At 57.8% G+C, this 21045-nt stretch overlaps 4 protein-coding genes across 12 annotated transcripts in view; 3 read left to right on the top strand and 1 right to left on the bottom strand.

Annotated features, from left to right (window-relative positions):
* CARM1 (coactivator associated arginine methyltransferase 1) overlaps positions 1 to 11260 on the top strand; it is a 42791-nt gene extending 31531 nt beyond the window's left edge. For 3 of the 4 annotated variants that reach the window (XM_033854292.2, XM_033854291.2, XM_033854293.2), the window contains 11 exons: positions 810 to 987; positions 3169 to 3259; positions 3441 to 3522; positions 7694 to 7779; positions 7979 to 8068; positions 8514 to 8651; positions 8742 to 8831; positions 8928 to 9040; positions 9194 to 9271; positions 9509 to 9577; positions 9740 to 11260. In XM_033854292.2, coding sequence (XP_033710183.1) covers positions 810 to 987; positions 3169 to 3259; positions 3441 to 3522; positions 7694 to 7779; positions 7979 to 8068; positions 8514 to 8651; positions 8742 to 8831; positions 8928 to 9040; positions 9194 to 9271; positions 9509 to 9577; positions 9740 to 9882 — 1158 coding nt within the window. In that variant the 3' untranslated portion in view covers positions 9883 to 11260. The remainder of the gene's footprint in view (positions 1 to 809; positions 988 to 3168; positions 3260 to 3440; positions 3523 to 7693; positions 7780 to 7978; positions 8069 to 8513; positions 8652 to 8741; positions 8832 to 8927; positions 9041 to 9193; positions 9272 to 9508; positions 9578 to 9739) is intronic. The other variant, XM_033854290.2, reaches the window with a different exon arrangement.
* YIPF2 (Yip1 domain family member 2) lies at positions 11223 to 15989 on the bottom strand. Of its 5 annotated transcripts, none has more exons than XM_073801900.1 (10): positions 15895 to 15989; positions 15679 to 15739; positions 14753 to 14907; positions 14584 to 14664; positions 13567 to 13654; positions 12188 to 12304; positions 11931 to 12097; positions 11671 to 11853; positions 11452 to 11583; positions 11223 to 11355 (listed from the first exon to the last, which is right to left on the bottom strand). In XM_073801900.1, the coding sequence occupies exons 2-9, from the start codon at positions 15707 to 15709 to the stop codon at positions 11470 to 11472; spliced, it is 936 nt and encodes a 311-aa protein (XP_073658001.1). In that variant the 5' UTR covers positions 15710 to 15739; positions 15895 to 15989; the 3' UTR covers positions 11223 to 11355; positions 11452 to 11469. The 5 variants fall into 5 exon arrangements, with proteins under 5 accessions (XP_073658001.1, XP_073658002.1, XP_033710191.1 ...); XM_073801901.1 differs by having other exon boundaries at positions 15905 to 15962; XM_033854300.2 differs by lacking the exon at positions 15895 to 15989 and having other exon boundaries at positions 11223 to 11372; positions 15679 to 15888.
* Positions 15990 to 16029: 40 nt separating this feature from the next.
* On the top strand, positions 16030 to 17114 carry TIMM29 (translocase of inner mitochondrial membrane 29). Its single transcript, XM_004311179.4, has 2 exons — positions 16030 to 16226; positions 16303 to 17114. The coding sequence occupies exons 1-2, from the start codon at positions 16133 to 16135 to the stop codon at positions 16989 to 16991; spliced, it is 783 nt and encodes a 260-aa protein (XP_004311227.3). The 5' UTR covers positions 16030 to 16132; the 3' UTR covers positions 16992 to 17114.
* A 143-nt stretch (positions 17115 to 17257) lies between these two features.
* The window catches only part of LOC117311750 (GTPase HRas-like), a 29703-nt gene continuing 25915 nt past the window's right edge, over positions 17258 to 21045 (top strand). Inside the window, exons 1-4 of one of the 2 annotated variants that reach the window (XM_073801897.1) lie at positions 17258 to 17853; positions 19259 to 19449; positions 19555 to 19714; positions 20191 to 20387. In XM_073801897.1, coding sequence (XP_073657998.1) covers positions 17782 to 17853; positions 19259 to 19449; positions 19555 to 19714; positions 20191 to 20387 — 620 coding nt within the window. In that variant the 5' untranslated portion in view covers positions 17258 to 17781. The remainder of the gene's footprint in view (positions 17854 to 19258; positions 19450 to 19554; positions 19715 to 20190; positions 20388 to 21045) is intronic. The other variant, XM_073801898.1, reaches the window with a different exon arrangement.

The raw sequence follows: 21045 nt of genomic DNA, 5'->3' as shown, positions 1-21045 counted from the left end.
GCTTGATGGGCTGGTGCTTCAGGGGTGGACTGTGCAGTCACACAGACCAGGGTGGGATCTCGGCCCGGGGCAAGCCCCCCACCTCTCTGAGCCCCACCTGAGAGGTGGATGACAACAGGATTTCATTCTGTCAGTTGATGCTTTTTTGGCTCTGAAGCCCTCATTCACAAAGTTGAAAACCTAAAAGCTACAAAGGTAAACAGTGAGGATGCTTCCCTCCCTGACCTCTGGCTCCCAACCACCTAGATCCCCCCCACTGGAGGGAGAGAGATGTATGCAGAAGCTCCCCAGAGCCGCTCCATGAGCCCCCATGGGCTTCTCCACCCGCCAGCTCCCACACGAATGTACACGCCACCGTCTTGCACCTGGCTCTGCTCTCTTTATGATACGTCTGTGTCATCGTGTAAAGAGCTTCCTCACTCTTTCGAGTGGCTGCAGAGCATCCCTCTGCCTGGACGAACCATTGTGTGTGGAGACACAGGCTGTAACTGACACTGAGGCTGCTTCTCAGTCCGTAGCACGAACGCTGCACCGAATCCCCTGTACACGTGTCCCCTCTCCGTGTGAGGTCACGTCTGTAGGGCAGATTCCTAGCATTGGAATCGCTGGGTCGGAAGGTGTGTCCAGCTTTAGCTTTGGCGGCTGTAGCAAGGCCTACTTGTCCTCGTCCCCAAGGTGACATCAGGAGGCTGCGGAGCTGCAGGAGGGGCGACCTGACAGGGAGGCAGAGGGGAATCTGGTGGCCGAGTGTGGACGGAGGCCCTCCCCCGCGAGGACCCCCATGACCCCTGTGGCTCGCCCGCCCTCAGGTCTTGGTGAAAAGTAACAACCTCACGGACCGCATCGTGGTCATCCCCGGGAAGGTGGAGGAGGTCTCACTCCCCGAGCAGGTGGACATCATCATCTCGGAGCCCATGGGCTACATGCTCTTCAACGAGCGCATGCTCGAGAGCTACCTCCATGCCAAGAAGTACCTGAGGCCTGGGGGTGAGTGTCCCTGCTGGTGCGGGCCACTGCCCGGGTGGGCGTTCCCTGGGCCCGAGGCCAGGGGTGCGCACCTGGGGGCCCCTTCAGAGAGCCCCTGGCTGCCGCTTAGTCAGCACGGGTGTGGTTCAGCTCCCCACTGGCCTGAGCTGGCGGCCTGGGGTACAGAGGGCATCTGGGCCTTCACCCCCGCTCCCTACCCAGACCTGATCTCAGCTGGCTGGGCCCCAAACGAGGCCACGTGTCCCCTTGCCCGGTCTGCTCGGTCAGGGTACGGAGGGGCTTCCCTCAGGCCCGCAGAGAGCCACTGGGCTGCCTCTGGCATCTCATGGCCCATGGGGGACAGTATCTGGCTGGGCTGTGGTCGGAGCAGGACATGTTCTGTGGCCGGCACCTTCCCCGAGGAACTGCCCTGTCGTCTTCATTCCTAGCGTTGTAGACCCTGCCCTCAGCCTGACAGACTCCTGCACTCATCACCATGGGGTGGGGTTGTGTGTGTGTGTGTGTGTGTGTGTGTGTGTGTGTGTGTGTGTGTGTGTGTGTGTGTGTGTGTGAGAGAGAGTGGGAATGGGGGTTGTGTGTTGGGGGGCAGCTGATGGCTGTGGTCTCCTGTCTGTGTCACTACCTGCCTGTCTGTGCTCTGGGGTCATTGGGTCACTGTTGACACCTGCTCATCTGTGTCACTGATGGTCTGCTCTGTGCGTGGCCCTGAACATCTGCCAATGTGTCCGTTTCTCTGCTCAGTTCTGGGCACGTTCTGAGTAGTTCTGTACAGGAAAGGGGCTGTGTGTGTGTGTGCGTGTGGTATAAGACGACCCCCGCCAGGGCAGAGCACGGGAGGTCCGTGCACTTGCGGCCCCATGGAGGGCAGGGGAGGAGTTGGTCTGTGGGGAAGGACCTGCCTCAGGCTCCACTCCGAGAGGTGGGAGGTAGGAGGTGGCTGCCATTCCCCACAGCTCTGTCCTGCGATCCAGGTGTGTGGGAAGCCAGGCTGCCCCAAGGCTTGTCCTAGACCTGCTCTCATGCTCTGCCCTGTTGATGGGCCAAGCTAGCCGGGGGTGGGGTGGGGGGGAATTGGGGGGGGTGGGAGTCGGGGGGGGTGGGGAGCAGCAGCCCTAGCAGGATGTGGACTCCTCCTTATGGGACGGAAGGACAGACAGGAGTCAGGCTCCAGTGGGCAGCTGCATACTCATCCCACTGGTCAAGCAGCCTGTCCGGGATGAGGCCTGGGGCTAACCTCTTCCCCTTCAGCCTGCATGAGTGTGGCTTCATTCCATCTCAGGAAGCTCTTTTGGGGGATTAAGGGAACCCTCCCCGCAGCTGCACAGTTTTAGGTGCCTTCAGGGCTGGGGGCGCTTTTCCATGATGCTCTGGGGGGCTGATGGGCTCCTCCTGGGCAGGGGGCCTGGCTTGTGGCCTCTGGGCCAGTGAGCCCCTCCCTTCCCCACCCCAGTGGCTACAGCTGAAGGAAGGCTTGAGAAGGCAGATTTGCAGCACCTCAGGTACTCTTCCCTGGAATAAGAGGAGGGAGGGAGGCCCACATCTGGAGGCCAGGTGACTTGGGGCCCTAGACTCTAGAAGTAGGCGGGGCCTCCTGAGCCCTGGCTCTCCTTGTCACTGGCTCTGACTCATCTGTCTGTTCCTTGAGTCCCCCTCTCATTTCAGGCCATGCAAGTGGTCCACCCTGCCTGCCAGAGCCTGGGCAGTCCTGCGGTGGGGATTCAGCTGGGGCCCATGATGCCATAGCCTGGGGCTCACCCTTGCTCTGTCCACAGCACTTTCCTTTGCCTTCCCTGCTGCACGCCTTTCCAAGAGACACGGTCTGGCTGACGGAGCAGGGCCCCTGGAGGCCTGGCCACACCCCAGACACTGCTTACTTACCCCTGAGGCTCTGGCAGGTGCTTTCCTGTCTCCCAGCCCTTGTAATGGGACTTGAGGCCAGGCCCCCCTGCCTCCCTGGCTAGCTGTACAGGTTTAGTGAGGAGGTGTACGTCAAGTATTCAGTGGCCGCTGGCAGAGTAGGTGCTCAGTATCTCTTCATTGCCTGAGTGCATGAATGAGTGAATGATGAGTGAGAGGCTGGGAAGGCCCAGAGCTGGGGTCCTGGGGCCCTTTGGAGGCTCTGCCAGGTCCTGCTGAATGTCCCACCCTGACGCCAGCACCCCTCCCTGCCCCCACTCCCAGGAAACATGTTCCCCACCATTGGTGATGTCCACCTCGCACCCTTCACGGATGAACAGCTCTACATGGAGCAGTTCACCAAGGCCAACTTCTGGTGAGTGTGCCCCTGGGTGTCCTGCCTTCTCAGGGATGGCCCCACCTTTCTCTTATTCCTTATCCTCAGTAGGACCTAAAAGACTTGGGCTGGATGAGGGCCAGCTGGGAGAGAAGGCAGGCTGCCCCAACTGTGTCCTGCTGCTGGTGACCTTGCCATGGGGGGCGGGGGCTTTCTGCAGGTACCAGCCATCCTTCCACGGAGTGGACCTGTCAGCTCTTCGAGGTGCTGCGGTGGACGAGTATTTCCGGCAGCCTGTGGTGGTGAGTGGGGGCACCCAGGGCACTCACTACCACAGTAGCACTGGGCATGGCCCTCCTCTGGGGGGACAGGAGAGGGGCATGGGCTTTCCTGTAAGGCCTTATGCAAGCTGTGCAGCACTAGGCAGGCCACCGTTGCTCTCTGAGCTTCTGCCCCTGCACGGAGCTCTCACACAGGGATGTTGGGAGTTAAGTAGCAATGCATGTAGAGTGCTTAGCGCATAGTAAGCACGCAGTAACGTGTTTACTGTCATTAGATGAATTGATCCTTGGTGAACTGATTTTATTTGATTGATTTTAATTATTGAGATTTTTGAACTGATGTATAGACCCATGGTTCAAAAATCAAAGAAGTATAAAAGTGGAAAGCCTCCCTACGTCCATCTCCAGCCACAGTTCTTTTTCCTATAGGCAAACAGTCTTTGTTGTGTGTTTTTCTAGAAGTCTTATATCTAAATGTGCGTATACAAATATACATATATTTAACCTTTTCTCCTTTCAAAGTATAGCATAACCAACATATTGTTCTGCCTTAGTTTGTCTGTGTTCAGAGGATATACACTGTATGATTTTGGTCCTTCGAAATTTGTTGAGAGCTGCTTTATGCCCAGTATGTGGTCTCTCTTGGTTTATGTTCCCTCTGTGCTTGAGAAAACTGTATACCAATCACTTGTTGTGTACATTGTTATATTAATATCAGTTCGGTCACATTGGTTAATCATGTTGGTCAAGTCTTCTCTCTCTCTACTGTTTTTTTTGGTCTGCTTCTCCTATCTACTACTGATTGTAGATATATTTTTCCATTTAGTTCTGATAGTTTTTGCCTTATTTTTTTTGACATTACTGTTATTAGGTGCATTCAGGTTTAGGATTATTTTTATATCTTCCTGTTGGATTGATCCTTTTGTCACTATAACAAGTGTCTTTTCTTATCTCTAGTAGTACTTCTTGCCTTACAGTCTTTTTTTTTTTTTTTAGTTTATTTATTTATTTATTTATGGCTGCATTGGGTCTTTGTTGCTGTGTGCGGGCTTTCTCTAGTTGCAGCGAGCGGGGACTACTCTTCGTTGCGGTGCGCGGGCTTCTCACTGTGGTGGCTTCTCTTGTTGCAGAGCACGGGCTCTAGAGCGCACGGGCTCAGTAGTTGTGGCGCACGGGCTTAGTTGCTCTGCGGCATGTGGGATCTTCCCAGCCCAGGGCTCGAACCCGTGTTTGCTGCGCTGGCAGGCAGATTCTTAACCACCGTACCACCATGGAAGTCCTTACAGTCTATTTTTTTCTGACAATAGTTTAGCTACTCAGGCTTTCTTTGGTTAATCTTTATAGGATACATACTTTTCATCCTTCTTCTTTCAGCCTTCTTATAACCTATTACTTAAGGTTTACCTCATGTAAATATCATATATTTGGGTTTTGTTTTTTAACCAGATTGACAGGTTTTTGTCTTTTAATTAGAATATTTAGACCATTTGTATTTAATGTGATTACAGCTCTTTATGGCTATAAATCTATCATTTTACTATTTTTCTATTTATCCTGTTGTTTCTTTTTAACTCTTTTCTTGCTTTCTTTTGTTTTAATAAGGTATATATTATTTATCCCCCTCTTGATTTTCACTAGTTTTGGGAGACTCTAGGGCAGCATCTCTCTCTTTTTTTTTTTTTAAATTAATTTAATTTATTTATTTTTGGCTGCGTTGGATCTTTGTTGCTGCGCGCAGGCTTTCTGTAGTTGCAGTGAGCGGGGGCTACTCTTCATTGCGGTGTGCTGGCTTCTCTCGTTGCAGACCACGGACTCTAGGTGCACGGGGTTTCAGTAGTTGTGGCTCGCGGGCTCAGTAGTTGTGGCACACGGGCTTAGTTGCTCCGTGGCATGTGGGATCCTCCCAGACCAGGGCTCGAACCCATGTCCCCTGCATTGGCAGGAGGACTCTTAACCGCTGCGCCACCAGGGAAGCCCAGCATCTCTTTAAACACTACCTCTGTCCCATTCTCTTTCTTCTTTTGGAACTCTGATTATGTATACATTAGACCTTTTCACCATTTCTCAGATGATTCTTATACTCTTTTCTATACTTATACTTTTCTATCCCAATTGCATAATTTTCATGTTTTCTCCTTATCCATCTCCCAGTTCCAATCCTCTCATCACTATGTCTAATCTGAATTTTTTTTGTTGTTTTTGGAAAAAAAAATTTTGTGTGTGATGAGAACTTTTAGGATTTACTCTCCTAACAACTTGCATGTATAACGTACAGCAGAGGTAATTATATTTATCATGGTGTACATTCCATCCCTAGTACTTATAACTAGAAGTTTGTAGTTCCTTTTGACTGCCCATCCAACTCCTCCTCCCCCATGGTTTTCTAAAATTTCAGTTCTAGAGTTTCATTTTGCTTATTTTTTTTTTTATTATTTCAGTTCTCTGTGAAATTTGTTCACCTTTTTTCCTTAAACATGTTAATTCTAAGTCTCTGATCACTTTTAGTATCTGGATAAGTGGTAAGTGTATTTCTGTTTTTTCTTCTCCTGGTTTTTGGTACTTTGGTTCTGTCTCTTGGTATGCCTGGTCATTGAATGCCAGAATGAAAAATTATAGAGGCTCTGGATGATGTTTTTCTTTCCAAGGATTCGTTTTTGTTCAGGCAAGAAGCCATAATGACAGATTACCTTGGTCCTATGAGGCATTTAAGACATTTGGAGGTTGCTTTTCAGACTCTGCTTAACTGGCATATCGCCCGGTTTCCCTGTAAGGCAGCAGTTCTCAAACATTTTCGTCTCAGGACCCTTTTACATTCTCAAAAATGTAGGATCCCAAAGAAGTTTTGTGTGCATTGTATTGATTGATGTACCGTCAATATCTATTGACATTGAAAACTAAACCCAAGAAATTTAAAAATACACATTAGTTAATTTAAGGATAACAATAAAAACCCATTACGTGTTAACATAAATAGCATTTTTAAAAAGAAAACTATATTGCAAAACTTTCCAGCAAGAATTAGCGACATTTTAAATTTGCAAATCTTTTTAATGGCTGGCTTAGCAGAAGACAGTTGGATTCTGCTTTTGCATTCAATCTGTTGTGGTATCACAGGTGAGTGAATGAATGAAAAGGGCAGAAAACAGTGTTATATGGTGAAAATAGTTTTGACCTTGAGGGTGCTCTGGAAGGGACCTCATTTTGAGAACCGCTGCTTTAGGGCATAGTCTTCATGGTCTCGGTGAGCCTGGTGGTTCACAGGGCCCCTTGTTCCATACTCCGAGCACCAACATGGTGCTGAACCTTTCATTAGCTTTTTAATCTCATAGAAGTAGCTTTCTGCTTGATTTCCCTACCCCCATCCCACATGTAGCTCAGGAATTGGCAAATGCCACGAAGTGAAATCACGGGCAGACTGTCCACCTCAAATTTCCACATTTCCGTTTTCTTTAGCATCTTGGCCCCTTGAGTGCTAGCTGCCTTGGTAATCCCGAACCCCCATTTTGCTTTCCCCACCCAGGGAGGCTGCTGAAAGGCCCCGTCCCAAGGGGAAAGGCACAGGCCGAAAAGCATCTCTCCTCTCTCTAGGATCTTGGCCCCAAAGCTGTAGCTGCTGTGGTCGCTCTCCAGTGATTTCAGACAACTGGGGTTTTTTTCCTTTGTTTTTTATTCAGTTCGTATAGTTCTTGGCAGCAGTGTTAGTCTGATAAGAAATCTCCGTCATGGCTGGGAGTGGACGTCAGTGCACAGTTCTCTAACTTTTTCTTTTTCTTTTTTTTGTGAACTTGTTTAACAGTTTACCTTAGAGATCTTTCCCCATCATAAACAGCCTCTTCATTCTTTTTCATGTACATAATCTTTTATTGTTGGGCCATTACTTGTTTCATTAGATGGTTTCCAGCGTGTCGCTGCTATAGGCAATCTGTAACTCCATGTGTAAGTTTGTACATGTGCACGTAGATCCGTAGGTTAAAATCCCAGAAGTGGAACTGCCAAGTCTTTAATGCAGATGAATGGTTGTCATTTTGCGAGCTGTCACCTAATTTCCCTCCATTGTGTTGTACCAATTCCCCCTCCCCCCAGCATGTCTGAGAAGGGCAAACTGGTTTTAGCTGAGTGGCCTAGGCGCCGTGGCCAGACTCAGGACTTCACCCCGTGCCTGAAGTCAGGTCACACCTCTGATCTCTCCCAGGACACATTTGACATCCGGATCCTGATGGCCAAGTCTGTCAAGTACACGGTTAACTTCTTAGAAGCCAAAGAAGGAGATTTGCACAGGTACTGGCACCCATGCCCTGTCCTCCTGGGTCTGGCTCCTGCTGGAGGTCAAGGCCGCAGCCGGCTCCCTCAGGCAGAATTCTCCTCCCCAGGGCAGGCGGGCAGGGCCCTCGAGACTCAACACCCGAGTACCCCTCTTCTCTCCTGGCAGCCCCTGTTCAGCTAGCTTCCCCAGCAATCACTGCCCTTTGCCTTTCAGGATAGAAATCCCATTCAAATTCCACATGCTGCATTCCGGGCTGGTTCACGGTCTGGCCTTCTGGTTTGACGTCGCTTTCATTGGCTCCATGTGAGTGTAACAGGGCAGAGCAGGTGGCCCCTGCCCCTGGCCCCAGGGACTTGCCTGCAGTTGGGAAGCCCAGGCCTGGCTGGCTCAGATGATGAACTGGGGGCTGCGAGGGCAGGACCCGACTCCTCTGGGTTCCACTGTTTCTTCCAAAGGCAGCAGGCGCTGGCCTTCAAGCAGTAGGCTGTTGTGGCAGGGTGGGTGTCTACCCTGTTCTGAGTGACTGTTCTTCATGGGACCTGACTGTGTCTCTTGGCATGTATGTCAGGGTGAGTGGGTGCCCCATAGCTGTGGGGCTGTGTGTTAACTTCCTGGACAGCCAACCTGTCTCGGCTCCAGGGCCCCAGGGGACCCCTGGGTGGCAGGGCACAGATGCCTGGGGAGAGCTCAGGGTGCACAAGGTGGGGGCTGCAGCCCGGGCAAACGCATGCCTCTTCCTGCTTGGCAGAATGACCGTGTGGCTGTCCACGGCCCCGACGGAGCCCCTGACCCACTGGTACCAGGTCCGGTGCCTGTTCCAGTCACCACTGTTCGCCAAGGCCGGGGACACGCTCTCAGGGACATGTCTGCTTATTGCCAACAAAAGGTGTGAGCTGCTGGCCGGGGCTAGGGGAGGCAGGGCTCCAGTCCATCCATGCAGCCGGCTCATGGCCGGCCCCTCCTGCCTTCTCTACAGACAGAGCTACGACATCAGTATTGTGGCCCAGGTAGACCAGACAGGCTCCAAATCCAGTAACCTCCTGGATCTGAAAAACCCCTTCTTCAGGTAGGATGGGCCCTTGGCCTGCACGTGGTGGGAGGGGGCGTGCCCCTCCTCGCCTGCAGCCCCTCAGCCCCGTCGACCGGTCCGTCTCTGCCACAGATACACAGGCACGACGCCCTCCCCGCCGCCTGGCTCCCACTACACGTCCCCTTCGGAGAACATGTGGAACACCGGCAGCACCTACAACCTCAGCAGCGGGATGGCCGTGGCTGGTGAGCAGGCCCGTGTGTGGGTGGGGCAGGTGCCAGTGTCACTTCCTGGACACACCTGCCGGTGCTTCCTGAGTGAACGCTGGCAGTTCTGGCCCCTCGAATCCCTGCCCAGGACACTGTCCCCCGCCCCTGACATGTCCCTCCCCGGCACAGGGATGCCGACCGCCTACGACCTGAGCAGTGTTATTGCCGGCGGCTCCAGCGTGGGGCACAACAACCTGATTCCTTTAGGTGAGCGCATGGGGGGTGGGCGCGCTGGGGCGAGCTCAGGCCTTCGGCCTCACCCCCTTTTCTTCTTCCCGGGGGCTGAGGTCCCCCGCGCCGTTCCTCTCTGCCTCGCTCTGCCAGCACCGCGCCCACACTCCGCACATCCGAGTGTGAGCACCCACTACGCCAGGCACGTGGGCCGGGCGGGCTGGGGGCGGTGACGCCATCTCCTTTCCTTCCTTCCTTCCTCTTGCTGCGCAGCCAACACGGGGATTGTCAATCACACCCACTCCCGGATGGGCTCCATAATGAGCACGGGGATTGTCCAAGGTAATGGTGGGCGGGGGGAGCAGGGTCCCGCGGGTGTGAGGGTGCCCACCGCCGGGCGCCCGCCTGCCCTCTCGCCTGCGCTCTCTCTCTCTGACTCTGCCGTGGGTCTGGGCGGGCGAGGGGGCAGAGCTGGCTCCTCAGTGCCCACACCCCGCCCCACAGGGTCCTCCGGTGCCCAGGGCAGCAGCGGCGGCAGCTCCAGCGCCCACTACGCGGTCAACAGCCAGTTCACCATGGGCGGCCCCGCCATATCAATGGCCTCGCCCATGTCCATCCCAACCAACACCATGCACTACGGGAGCTAGGGCCCTCCGGAGTGGAACGGACTGACAGCACCAGGAAACCAAATGAAGACCCTGCCCACCCCCCCTCCACCCGGGTGGCTCTCACCCTTGTACCGGAGAAGCCCAAACACCCGCTCACAGCCCTCTTTGCTATGGGAACTTGAACACTTTTTTACACGATGTTGCCGCCGCCCCCAGCCCGCTGCCCGCCCACATCATCTTGGCCCTGAGCGCGTGTCGCTGCCATATTTTACACACGATCGTGTCGTGGGAGCCCTGTTACCCGCTCCTGCCCTCTCCACCCTGACCTGGGTTTGAAATCTGTAACAGGTGTGTCCGGGCCTGACAGCTGCAGGCCTGGCAGGGAGGGAGGGGAGCAGCTGCCGCCCGCGCCCCCCCCTACCCCCCGCCATCCCCCGGCCCCTCAGGCCTGCCCCCTGCCTGTCTCCAGTGGGAAGGCAGTCCTGGCCAGGCGGGGCCTCCCCTTCAACTACCAGGCCTTGGTCACAATGGGCGTGACATGCTGCTTTTTTTAATTTTATTTTTTTACGAAAAGAACCAGTGTCAATCCACAGACCCTCCGAGACATCAGGCCGGCCGGGCCGAGCCAGCAGCCCCTCTCCCCGACTCAGAGGCTCAGTGGCGAGGGGCAGCCCTGCCGAGTCTTCAGGATGGGGCGGGGCCGGGCCTCTGGAGCCCCTCGGCCCCCTCCCACCAAAGGGTTCACCTCACACTTGAATGTACAACCCACCCGGCTGTCGGGAAGGCCCTCCGTCCTCGGCCCCTGCCACTTGCTGCTGTCCTGTCCCTGAGCCCCTGCAGGTCCCACACCCACACCAAGAGCTAGAACAGGTGGCCTCGTGGGCCCTGGGGGGAAGGGTCACTGTCAGCCGCTTGAGCAGACACAGAAACCTCAAGGGTCTGTCGTGGAAGGCATCCTTTTTCCTTGTAGCTAACGTTAGGCCTGTGTATCCCCTTCAGTATTTGTAGATGCTCCAGTCCCTACTACTATGATGGCATTTTGGCCCCTCCCCAGCCTGGGAAGGGGCCTTGCAGGGACCTCTCCAAAAAAAAGAAAAGAAAAAAAAACCTAATAAACAAGGAAATGTATGTTTCAGCACAGGCAATTTTCTTCTACTTCTGCTCCCCGTTTCTAACACCCCAAAACTCGGATGTGGTGGAGCTCAGGCTAGGCCCAAGGCCCACTAACTGGGCCCCCCAGGAAGAGCAGGCACAGCCGTGGCTGGGGTGGCCCCCTGTGCTGCCCGCCCATCCTGGCAGGTGGCCTGTGGGGCAATGGCTGCCCTGGAAGCTCCCTGTTCTGCCCCTCTCCCGCCTTTATATAAATTCTTTGAATCACCTTTGCATAGAAAATAAAAGTGTTTGCTTTGTAAGAAAAGTCTGGAAAGTAGCAAAATCATCTCGAGGTCTCAGGGGAGCCTTCAGTCACCGTCTGGGGGGCAGGGCAGGCAGAGGCACCCCCTTATGTTGGGCCTGAAAGAGAGAAACTCCTAGGAGTGGCCCCATGACTTCTAACCTTGGGATGGGGGCCGGAGACCCCCTCAGCCACAGCTGGAAATGGTTCCTCACCTGCGGGCTCCAGTCTTCCTAGGCTGCTGCGGACCTTGGTGGGGGCGGTGACAGTAGTACGGTTGGGGGCTGAGATGTGGCCTGGTGGGGAGGTGCTGCGGGCTCCAGAGGTAGCGGCTGGAAGAAGTAAAACTGAACCGAGAGAAGCCTGGGTGAGCATCAGAGCCAGCAAGCCAACCCCTACCCCAGGCCCAGCCTGTGCCCACCCCAGCCCGGTACCTTACAGCCCGTGGCCAGGAGGGCGTGGAGCAGCACCACCACGGAGAGCAGCAGCACAGCCGCCCACCGGGTGTCCTCACGGACAACGGGCCAGAGGGTGAACACCAGGCCCGCGGCTGACAGGGCCAGGGCCAGGGCCCCGGAGAGCCACTGCAGCCATGGGACAGGGATGAGCCACAGGACCTGGGGACGACACAGGCAGCTGCTACCAGGTTGTCCCCGTGGTGCCCGGGGCCCACCCGTCCCTGAGCCCCACTCACCACAGTGGGGATGAAGACAAAGAGGGAGTAGCCATAGACGCACACCGTCTCCAGGAAGGTGTAAGGCCCCATGCGCTCCCGGACACCCTTGCGCCACTGCAGGAAGCCCCACAGCGCCAGCGGCACGAGCCACGCGTAGCAGTAGATGGCGGTGCCGGCCACGGTCACTGCGGGCAAGGCAGGTAATCGCCCCTGGGCCACGGCACCGCCCCCCCCCCCCCCCCCGCCCGGTACCAGGCCTTGCCCACTTCACTTACCTTTGTGGAACTGGGGGCTGTAGTGGATGGAGGGGTCCCTCCTCTGGGCCAGTACCAGGGTCAGGTTGCCGGTGACAGCCAAGACAAAGGCCAGTGTGGCACAGATCCAGAAGGGGCCTGCGGGCGGGGCATGCTCAGGGTCCCAGGGTGGGACCTCCCAGGACAGGTGCCTCGTCCCATCTTGTCCCAGCCTCTTCCCAAGCTCCGGGCTGCCTCCACCCCCTCCGCCCCCCCATCGACCCGACTCATCGACCCGGCGTCACACCAGCAACAAACTGGCAGCTGAATCCAGTGCTGGCGCCCAGCACTCATCGATGGCCTTTGACATAGCTGACGCCCTCCTTCTGGAAACACTCTCCATGTGGTTCCCAGGACTTTACGTTTTTGCTTTTGTCTCATCTCACTGGCAGCTCCTCAACCTTTTTGACTCCCTGAGCTCTTTAACAGCGGGGAGCCGGCCTGGGGCCCAGTCTTCAAACCTCTTCTCTGCATTCATTCACCCCTTGTGTGATCTCGTTCAGCCTCAGGGCCTTATGCCACCTCTGTGCCGACGACCCCCAAATGTCTCAAGTCTGGGCATCTGCCCTGAACCTGCAGCTCCTATTCAACGTTCCCACTCCACCCCACCACACTCACCCTTTCCCCCCGAGTCGCACGCCTTTCCGCATCAGTAAATAGCAACTCCCGCTTTCTGGTAGTCCAGCCAAAAACTCTGGAGCCTCCTTATCTCCTCTCCTTCCACCCCACATCTGACGTGCTGGCTTCATCTTTGACGTGTGCCAGAATCCAACACCCGGCGCTCTCCACCCCAGGCCAGGCCCATCATCCCACGCTGGACCTCAGCAGTCGCCTCCTCCCTGGTCTCCCAGCTTCTGCCCTCCCCCCACTCCGCCCCCGCCCCGGGCCCAGAGCACCTAAGGACACTTAACTAAGATCCCTTCTCACCACAGCATAGGAGGCCTGTGTGATCTGTCCTGTCACCTCTGTGGCCTCCTGGCAGCTCACTCCAGTCCAATGACAGTGCTGCCCTGCAGTGCAGGCCTGTTTCCACCACATCCCACTTCTGTAATGTTCTTCCCCGGGGTCTCCCCACACCCCGCCCTGACACCAACCAGGCTCATTCTCTCACCCTCCTCAGAGGGGTCTTCCCTGACCAACCCGTGCGAAATCACAGTTCCCATCCTCTAAACCCTGTGCTGCTCTCCCTAGCCCCAACGCCCTCTGCAGCCTCATTTGGCTCTATCTCCCTGAACAGAGTGTAAGTTTCACGCTCTCCGTGAGTGATTCTGCTTTGTTCTCAGCTGTATACTGGGGCCTGGCACTCAGTCCACATTTGCCCAATGAATAATCAAATGAACTGAATGCACAACCTCACTCACCATACAGGTCTGGCCGATTCCGCAGATGGTGCCGTACAAAGTTGTGGCCGGGCCGGGGCAGCAGCGAGCCTTTGATCCGGTCCAGGACCTGGGGAGCAAGGCCGGGGCCTAGGATGGAAGCCCGCCTGGGGCTCTTCACCACCCAGGAGGAAAGGGGTCAAGCTCCTCAGGGGCTCCTGTCTTCCTATGGCCTGGAGCCCGCCCCTTCCTCGGGCAGCCCCCACTCAATAGCCCAGTGTCCCACCACTCTGAAGGACGCTTCAGGGCCTGCCATCTTCTTCTTTGCTTCCTCTGCCTCCAGCTTGGCTGCCCCGGACTCCCCTTTTGGCTCTCTCCCCCCTCCCCATTAACAGTCGTCAACAAGTCCTAGTCCTGGGCGTTCTCCTTCCCCCATCTCTCCCAACGTGTTCCCTACTCCGCAGCCCTGGTTTATTACCATCTCCCACCCTGGCCTGGGGCCTCCGATCCATGTTCCATGCTACTCAAGCGTCTCCTGCTCTAAACCCTTCCATGACTCCCCAGCACCCTTAGGATAAAACCCAGACTCCTTAACATAGCTCATGAGGCCCTTGGTGATCTGGCTTCTCTCCGCCAGTCCCCCACCTCACTCTCCAGCCTGAGTGACAGGTAGCCTCTGCAGTAGTGTGTGCCTTCTCTCACCTTTGGTCCTCCGCATGTGCCGTTCCCTGTGCCTGGAACATACTTATGCTTCCCTCCACTCTTCCTGGCTAGGTCTGCCTTCTCCTCTAAGTCTCAGCAAATTCCTCACCTCCTCCAGTGGGCCCTTCCCTAACCCACCATATCACTTGTGTCCCCCATGTTCCCAAGAGTCCTGGTCATGCCACGTCCTTGCAGCACACACAGTCACACCTACCAGCCTGGGTAGGAGCTCTTGTTCTCCCAGGTGCATATTGCCAGCACTTGCCCAGGGCCTGGTGCACAAGAAGTGCTCAGTGACTAGTGGCTGAACCCCAAGCGTGACTCCAAGTCCCATCCCACCAGCTTTCCCGGCCTGACCTGTGAGGTGTCCACGTCAAAGAAGCTCTGATAGTAGCTAAAGGTCCAGAAACCAGGCTGCTGCTTCTCCTCCTGTAGGAGCTGCACAGTGCAGGCTTTCAGCACTTGGGGGGTGGCAGGGGTGGGTGGCTGGGACAAGGGGCAGGGCACGGGGACTTATGGGACTCACCGCGGTCTTGTCACTCTCCTCCACCTCGTCCTCAGCTCCGTAGCTGCCACCTGAGTCCACGGCCACAGCCACGTGCTGCTGGGGAACCAGCTGATCACCTCTGGTGGTGGCCTCATTTGGGGTCTGGGCCAGCAGATCAGTAGCTTCCTCGAACTCTGTCAAGAAGGCATACGGGACACAGGCATATTTGGGAGTCAAGACAATTTGGTTTCGGGGCTTCCCTGGTGGTGCAGTGGTTAAGAATCCGCCTGACAATACAGGGGACATGGGTTCGATCCCTGGTCTGGGAAGATCCCACATGCCGCGGAGCAACTATGCCTGTGCGCCACAACTACTGAGCCTGCGCTCTAGAGCCCGCGAGCCACAACTACTGAGCCCATGCGCCACAACTACCGAAGCCCACGGGCCTAGAGCCCGTGCTCTGCAACAAGAGAAGCCACCGCAATGAGAAGCCTGCGCCCTGCAGCGAAGAGTAGCCCCCGCTCGCCGCAACTAGAGAAAGCCCGCACACAGCAACGAAGACCCAACACAGCCAAAACTAAATAAATAAATAAATTTATCAAAAGCAAACAAAACAATTTGGTTTTGCCCACTGCTCATCTAGGGGCCAACGCTAACCGTAACCACCTGGGTGTTCACCCCCAACTCAGGGCACGTCTTCCTCAACTCTGGTGAGTGGGAAAGAGGTGTGTCCCCTCCCTTCTAACATGGGCCCGCAATTGAGGGCTGATCCTGGAATGAGGTGGCGGCTCGGGTTTGAGGCCTGAGTTTAGGGCGGGAGCGGGATTCGACTTAGGGATGGGTTTCATGCCTGGGCCGGGGTTCACAGCTGACTGGGGTTCGGGTTAGATCTGAGTTGGAACCTGGATGGGAGGTTCAGGCCAGCGGAGGGGGCAGGAGTCGGGCCCGGTCGCGGATGCACTCACCGTGGAAGGCCAGCTCGTCTGCCGCTGCCATGGTCGCTCAGGGCCGTCACCGCATCCCGCTCTGAGGACAGAGGCCAATCAGGCCCGCCCCCGACCTCTCTCGGGGCCCCTCCTGGAGGCTAGCCTCAGCCCCGAGCCCGGTCTGGCGGCTAACCGCACCCACCGGGGCGTGAACTCGCCGCTCCTGCCCCACAGGTGCACCCACAGCCCCCTCACCTTCGGCTACCTCAACCGGCGGGGCCCCGGCTCTCTGCGCCTGCGCAACCCGCCTGCCAGCCACAGACGACCGTACTCCGATCTGACAGGAACATCCGGCGTCGGTCCGTATTCTACCCTCTTCCGATGGGAATCCACTTCCGGCAGTGTTGACGCTTGCGCAGAAGAGACTCCCCGGGCCTTCTGCTTCGCCTACCTGGCGTTTCTCTTCGGAGTACGGACGCAAAGCCGGAAGACAATGGCGGCGGCCGTTCGGAAGAGATTTTGGCCCCGAAGCCGTGCAGAGACTGGTGACACTGCGGCCGCAAAGCCCGGCGTGTGGGCACGGTTGGGTGAGTAGCGGCGGGAGGCGGCGGGGTGGGCGGCCGCAGCGGCCGCACCGCCCTCACCGCGCTTCTCTCCCCTCAGGCGCCTGGGCCCGCGCGCTGCTCCGGGACTACGCTGAGGCCTGCGGGGATGCGGCGGCGGCGGCGAGGGCCCGACCTGTGCGGGCGGCCGTGTACGTGGGGCTGCTGGGTGGTGCGGCGGCCTGCTGCGCCCTCGCGCCGAGCGAGGCGGCCTTTGAGGAGGCGCTGCTCGACGCGTCGGGGACCCTCTTGTTGCTGGCGCCCGCCACGCGCAACCGCGACTCGGAGGCGTTCGTGCAACGGCTGCTCTGGCTGCGGGGTCGCGGCTGCCTGCGCCACGTGAGCCTGGGTCTCTGCTCGCTGGTGTACGAGGCGCCCTTCGACGCCCAGGCCAGCCTCTACCAGGCCCGCTGCCGCTACCTGCAGCCCCGCTGGGTCGACTTCCCGGACCGGATCCTGGATGTGGGCTTCGTGGGCCGCTGGTGGGTGCTGGGGACCCGGATGCGCGACTGCGACATCAACGACGACGAGTTTCTGCACCTGCCGGCACATCTGCGTGTCGTCGGGCCCCACCAGCTGCACTCGGAGGCCAATGAGCGGCTCTTCGACGAGAAGTTCAAGCCCGTGGTGCTCACCGACGATCAGGTGGACCAGGCGCTGTGGGAGGAGCAGGTCTTGCAGAAGGAGAAGAAGGACCAGCTCGCCCTGAGCCAGGCCGACCCGCTGGTGCCGTCGGAAGTCGCGAGATGAAACCCAGACCAGCCTGGGTCCCGATCGGGCTCTGAGCCCCGGCAGACTGTTGGCCCGGGATTGTGCAGTTGGTGCGAGTGAGCCTCAAACGCGGAGTGACGGAAATAAATTATTTGCACTGTTCTCTCCCTGCGTTTTCACAAAATCGGGGGCCTCCCTCTCACCTGTTGCTTGTGAGCTGACGCTAATTCAGAGCCTCCTTGGTCTAGGAGTTGGGGAGAGCAGAGCGGCATGTCATGTCATGTTCAGCACTGCCAGAGTTAGCAAGGAGCATTAGACTGAAATAAGCCTTTTTTCACTGGGCTTCACAGCCTGAGGTATCACAGGTGTTAGGTAACTCCCAAGTTCTACTAAGAACTTTGAGACTGACCTGGGATAGGTCAAGTGCCCTCTCCACACCTCAGATTCTTTTTCTGTAAACGGGAGCACAATCTGCTCGGGGTGTTAGCAAAATCAGAGACCACCAGAATGCACTTGGTACCTAGCAGGCCCTCGCGGTGTGCAGTGGGGCTGAGTGGGGAGGATTGCAGCTCTGACTCCACACCCTGCCTGCCTGCCCCTGGGAAGGGAGCACAGCTCCCCAGCTTCACCTGCAGCCCCGCAGGGCCGCCCCGGGAAGTGCTCAGTAAACGGAGGCCCACAGAGCCGGGAGCCTGGGTTCGCTTCTCTCTCAGAACAAAAGGATGCTTGGCTATAACAGGAACGTTTTCCAGTTCTCTCCTTTTCTTTTCATACTTAAGTAGCTTAAATCACTTCAGCTTTCCAGGCCAGTCCAGGAGTTGGCCTCTAGATGTCCTCAGGGGCTGCAGGAGCCGGGCCGGGCGAGGTGCCTACTGTCCTCGCCAGGCACGCGGGGGCACAGGTGAGACACGGGCAGAGGTGCTCTGGTCTGCCTCACCCAGGCCAGCCCCTCTGGCTGTGTGTCCCTGGCCCTGTCTTCCGGGACCCCACAAGTGTGCTGGTGCCCCCGAGAGGAGGCCCGCCCGTGACCATGGGGCAAGGCAGGCCTCCCACCCGCCAGAGCCCCATGGACCCCTGCGAAGAGCTCGGGCACCGCATGGCCATGACACACACCAGGCGAGCCTGGAGTTTAGAAAATCACTGCCCACTGACCCTGCAAGGGACCCCCTTCTGTAAGTATCACAGAATGGGGACACCCCAGCTAGGAGCGTTGGCCCCAGGCCCTTTTCCTTTCTTACCTGTCCCCTGTTGCCACACCTCCTTTGAGTCTTTTCCTGTGATCACATTCTGCTTCCTGGAGCTCTGGCCCCCGCCTGCCCACCTCGTCACCTGCCTTATGTTTTCCAAACTTCTTCTGGCACTGGGGCCTCGTGGGTTTCCCTTTATTTCCCCTTTATGTAGATCTTTTCCTTGGAGCAGAGCCCCATCCTGCCAGGGCAGGGATTCTTTCTGTCTGCCTGTCGCCCTCTGCCTGGAGCAGCACCTGGCGTGCAGTAGGCGCTTAGTGAATACTTGTCAGATGCACCAGCATGCCAGGTGGGGGGTGGCTGCAGCTGCTTGTCGGCTGCCACTTGCCAGTCCCGGCACACTGCTGTGCCCTCCACTGTGGCAAGGCCTGTTCTCGTGGGGACACTGGTATCCTCAGCCCGCGGCACCTCCAGTTCAGGCTTTTTGCCTACCCAGCAGCTTCTAATTCAGGTGCTTGCTTGGGAGATGCTCTCGGCTGTCTGCCCTGTGTTTGGGGGGGCCGGCTCCCTGCTTCTCTCACACAGTCATTAAGTGTAGCTGGAGGTAGGACCACCCCCCCCACCTCTGGGCTGGAGGTGCCACAGATGAGCGTCTGGGCCACCCTTCTGGCTGGGGCCCCTGTTACCTGTCTGGGCACAGAGGGCAGGCCAGGCCTGGGCATGCTGGCGCAGGGAACTCAGTGGGTGTGCCCTGCGTGGTCTGGCCGTGGTGCGTGAGGCTTCCTTGGCGGACGGGACAGGAGACCACTGCAGTGCCTTGTGCTGTGGTCCCTTGAGGACTGATGACGGAGTATGAGCTCATGGTGGTGGGTGCCAGAGGCGTGGGGAAGAGTGCCCTGACCATCCAGCGCGTCCAGAACCACTCTGTGGATGAGTACTTTCCCACCATAGAGGTGAGCCGGCCCGGCTCCCGTCCACAGCCCAGCTCCTGACACGGGCTTGTCTCCCACCCACACTGCAGGAGGGGTCTCCTTGTCATTGGTCCTGGGGGCCATGAGAGGAGCGAGGGAGGGTCCCAGCCCTGGAGGGCCGGCTGTCTCTAAGCAGTGTCCTCCCCAGGACTCCCACCGGAAGCAAGTGGTCATCGATGGGGAGATGTGCCTGCTGGGCATGCTGGACACGGTGGGCCGGGAGGAGTACAGCGCTATGCGGGCCCAGTACACGTGCACCCGGGAGGGCTTCCTCTGTTTGCCATCAACGACGCCAAGTCCTTCAAGGGCCAGATCCTTCGAGGACATCCACCAGTACAGGTGAGCTGCCCGGCAACCCTCGGGGGCCCCCCGTCCGCTCTCTGCGTGTCCCGGGTGCAGCCGAGCCCACAGCCCACCGGCCAACTCACACCTTCCCCCTTGCAGGGAGCAGATTGAGTGGTTGAAGGACTCGGACGACATGCCCAGGGTGCTGTTGGGGAACAAGTGTGACCTGGCCACGTGTACCGTGGAGTGTTGGCAGGCCCAGGACCTGGCCCGCAGCTATGGCATCCCCTACATGGAGACTTCGGCCAAGAAAGGCCAGGTGAGCCGGAGCTACCCCCCGCCCCGCCCAGGGGCAGCTCCCTCGACGCAGAGCAGCCGCTCTGGCTCTGGCTGTAGCTCCAGGACCCTCTGGGACCCTCTGTTGCCCAGCAGCCCCTCACGCTGTAAGTCTCCCTGGACGTCAGGACAGCGAGGAAGGCCAGCGTCTGGGTCTGGGCCGACACAGCTCCCGGGGGATGTGGAGGTCCCTAGAGAGAGCTGCCCTGACCAGGCTGGAGCGGTGACCCTGGGGCCCCAACCCCTGTACCCCCAGAGCAGCAAGGAGGTCCCAATCGGCCCAACCCCCCAGGAGGCCGTGGGGGAGTTGCGGAGGACAAGCCTCCCAACAGGGTGGCCCTGGGGATCAAGACGGGCAGGGCCCAGCTCCCCGTTTGCGGGGCGGGGTGAGGAAGGGGCTGGGGTTCCACTTGAGGCCAAGGCGGTGGTCCCCACAACGAGCTGGCCCCCTCTTGCCAGGGCGTGGAGGATGCCATCTACAAGCTGGAGCACAAGAACCGGCAGCACAAGGTGAGCAAGCTGGGCCCACCCACCCCACAGGGGTGGCCTGGGCTGCCTGAGCTGCAGGGCCTGCTCTCCCAACTGAGGCACAGGCGACAGGCGTGGAAGAGGCACCCGCAGGGAGGATGCAGGGAAGGAAGCTCCGGCCCGCCCAGGTAGGTGACGGAGGGACCATGGGTCTGCCGGGACCCCTTGCGCAGACTGTCGTGAACTGATGCCACTGGCCCCCCAGCTATCACTCTTCTCAGCCCCATACTGGCCCACTGGGCACATGCTGAGTCACTGTAGAGAATCTGATGGGCTTGACCCTGGTGTTGAGCTGAGTCTGGGAGGCCGTTGTGCGTGTGGCCCCCCAGGAGGCATGTGGGAACCTCAGCTTGGTCCTGCTGGTGGCCCCTCTGTCTCTGGGGGCCCCGGGTGCGTCCTGCAGAGACCCCCTGGGTGCTGCAAGAATGGGCCAGTCTAGCACGTAACACATGAAACTTTATTCACCTTCAACCAGCAAAGGGGGAAACTAAGACAAAGGGTGTCCCTTCCTCTGGGAGGGAGGCTTTCATAGGGAAGGGCTCTGGGGGCGGGGAGCTCATTTGGACTCCGGCTGGGGTCGTATCTCCTGAGTTTTGGGGACCCTGAAAGGCAGTAACTGACTTTGGCAAAGGCAAGGGTGCAGCCTGTTGGGTCCAGCCCGCCCAGAGTGCCCTCTGCTCTGCCTTGTGGGGCCCAGATGGCTGCGTGGGCTCTGGTATCGGGCCAGCCCTGCCTCCTTATGTGTATGGGGGTGCGGTCGGCCCACCTGCCCCTGCCACCCCCTCG

Source organism: Tursiops truncatus, chromosome 3 (genome assembly GCF_011762595.2).
Source record: "Tursiops truncatus isolate mTurTru1 chromosome 3, mTurTru1.mat.Y, whole genome shotgun sequence".
Classification (NCBI taxonomy): Eukaryota; Metazoa; Chordata; class Mammalia; order Artiodactyla; family Delphinidae; genus Tursiops; species Tursiops truncatus.
The sequence above is the reverse complement of the archived record's forward strand: the minus strand, read 5'-3'. Positions and strand labels throughout refer to the sequence as shown.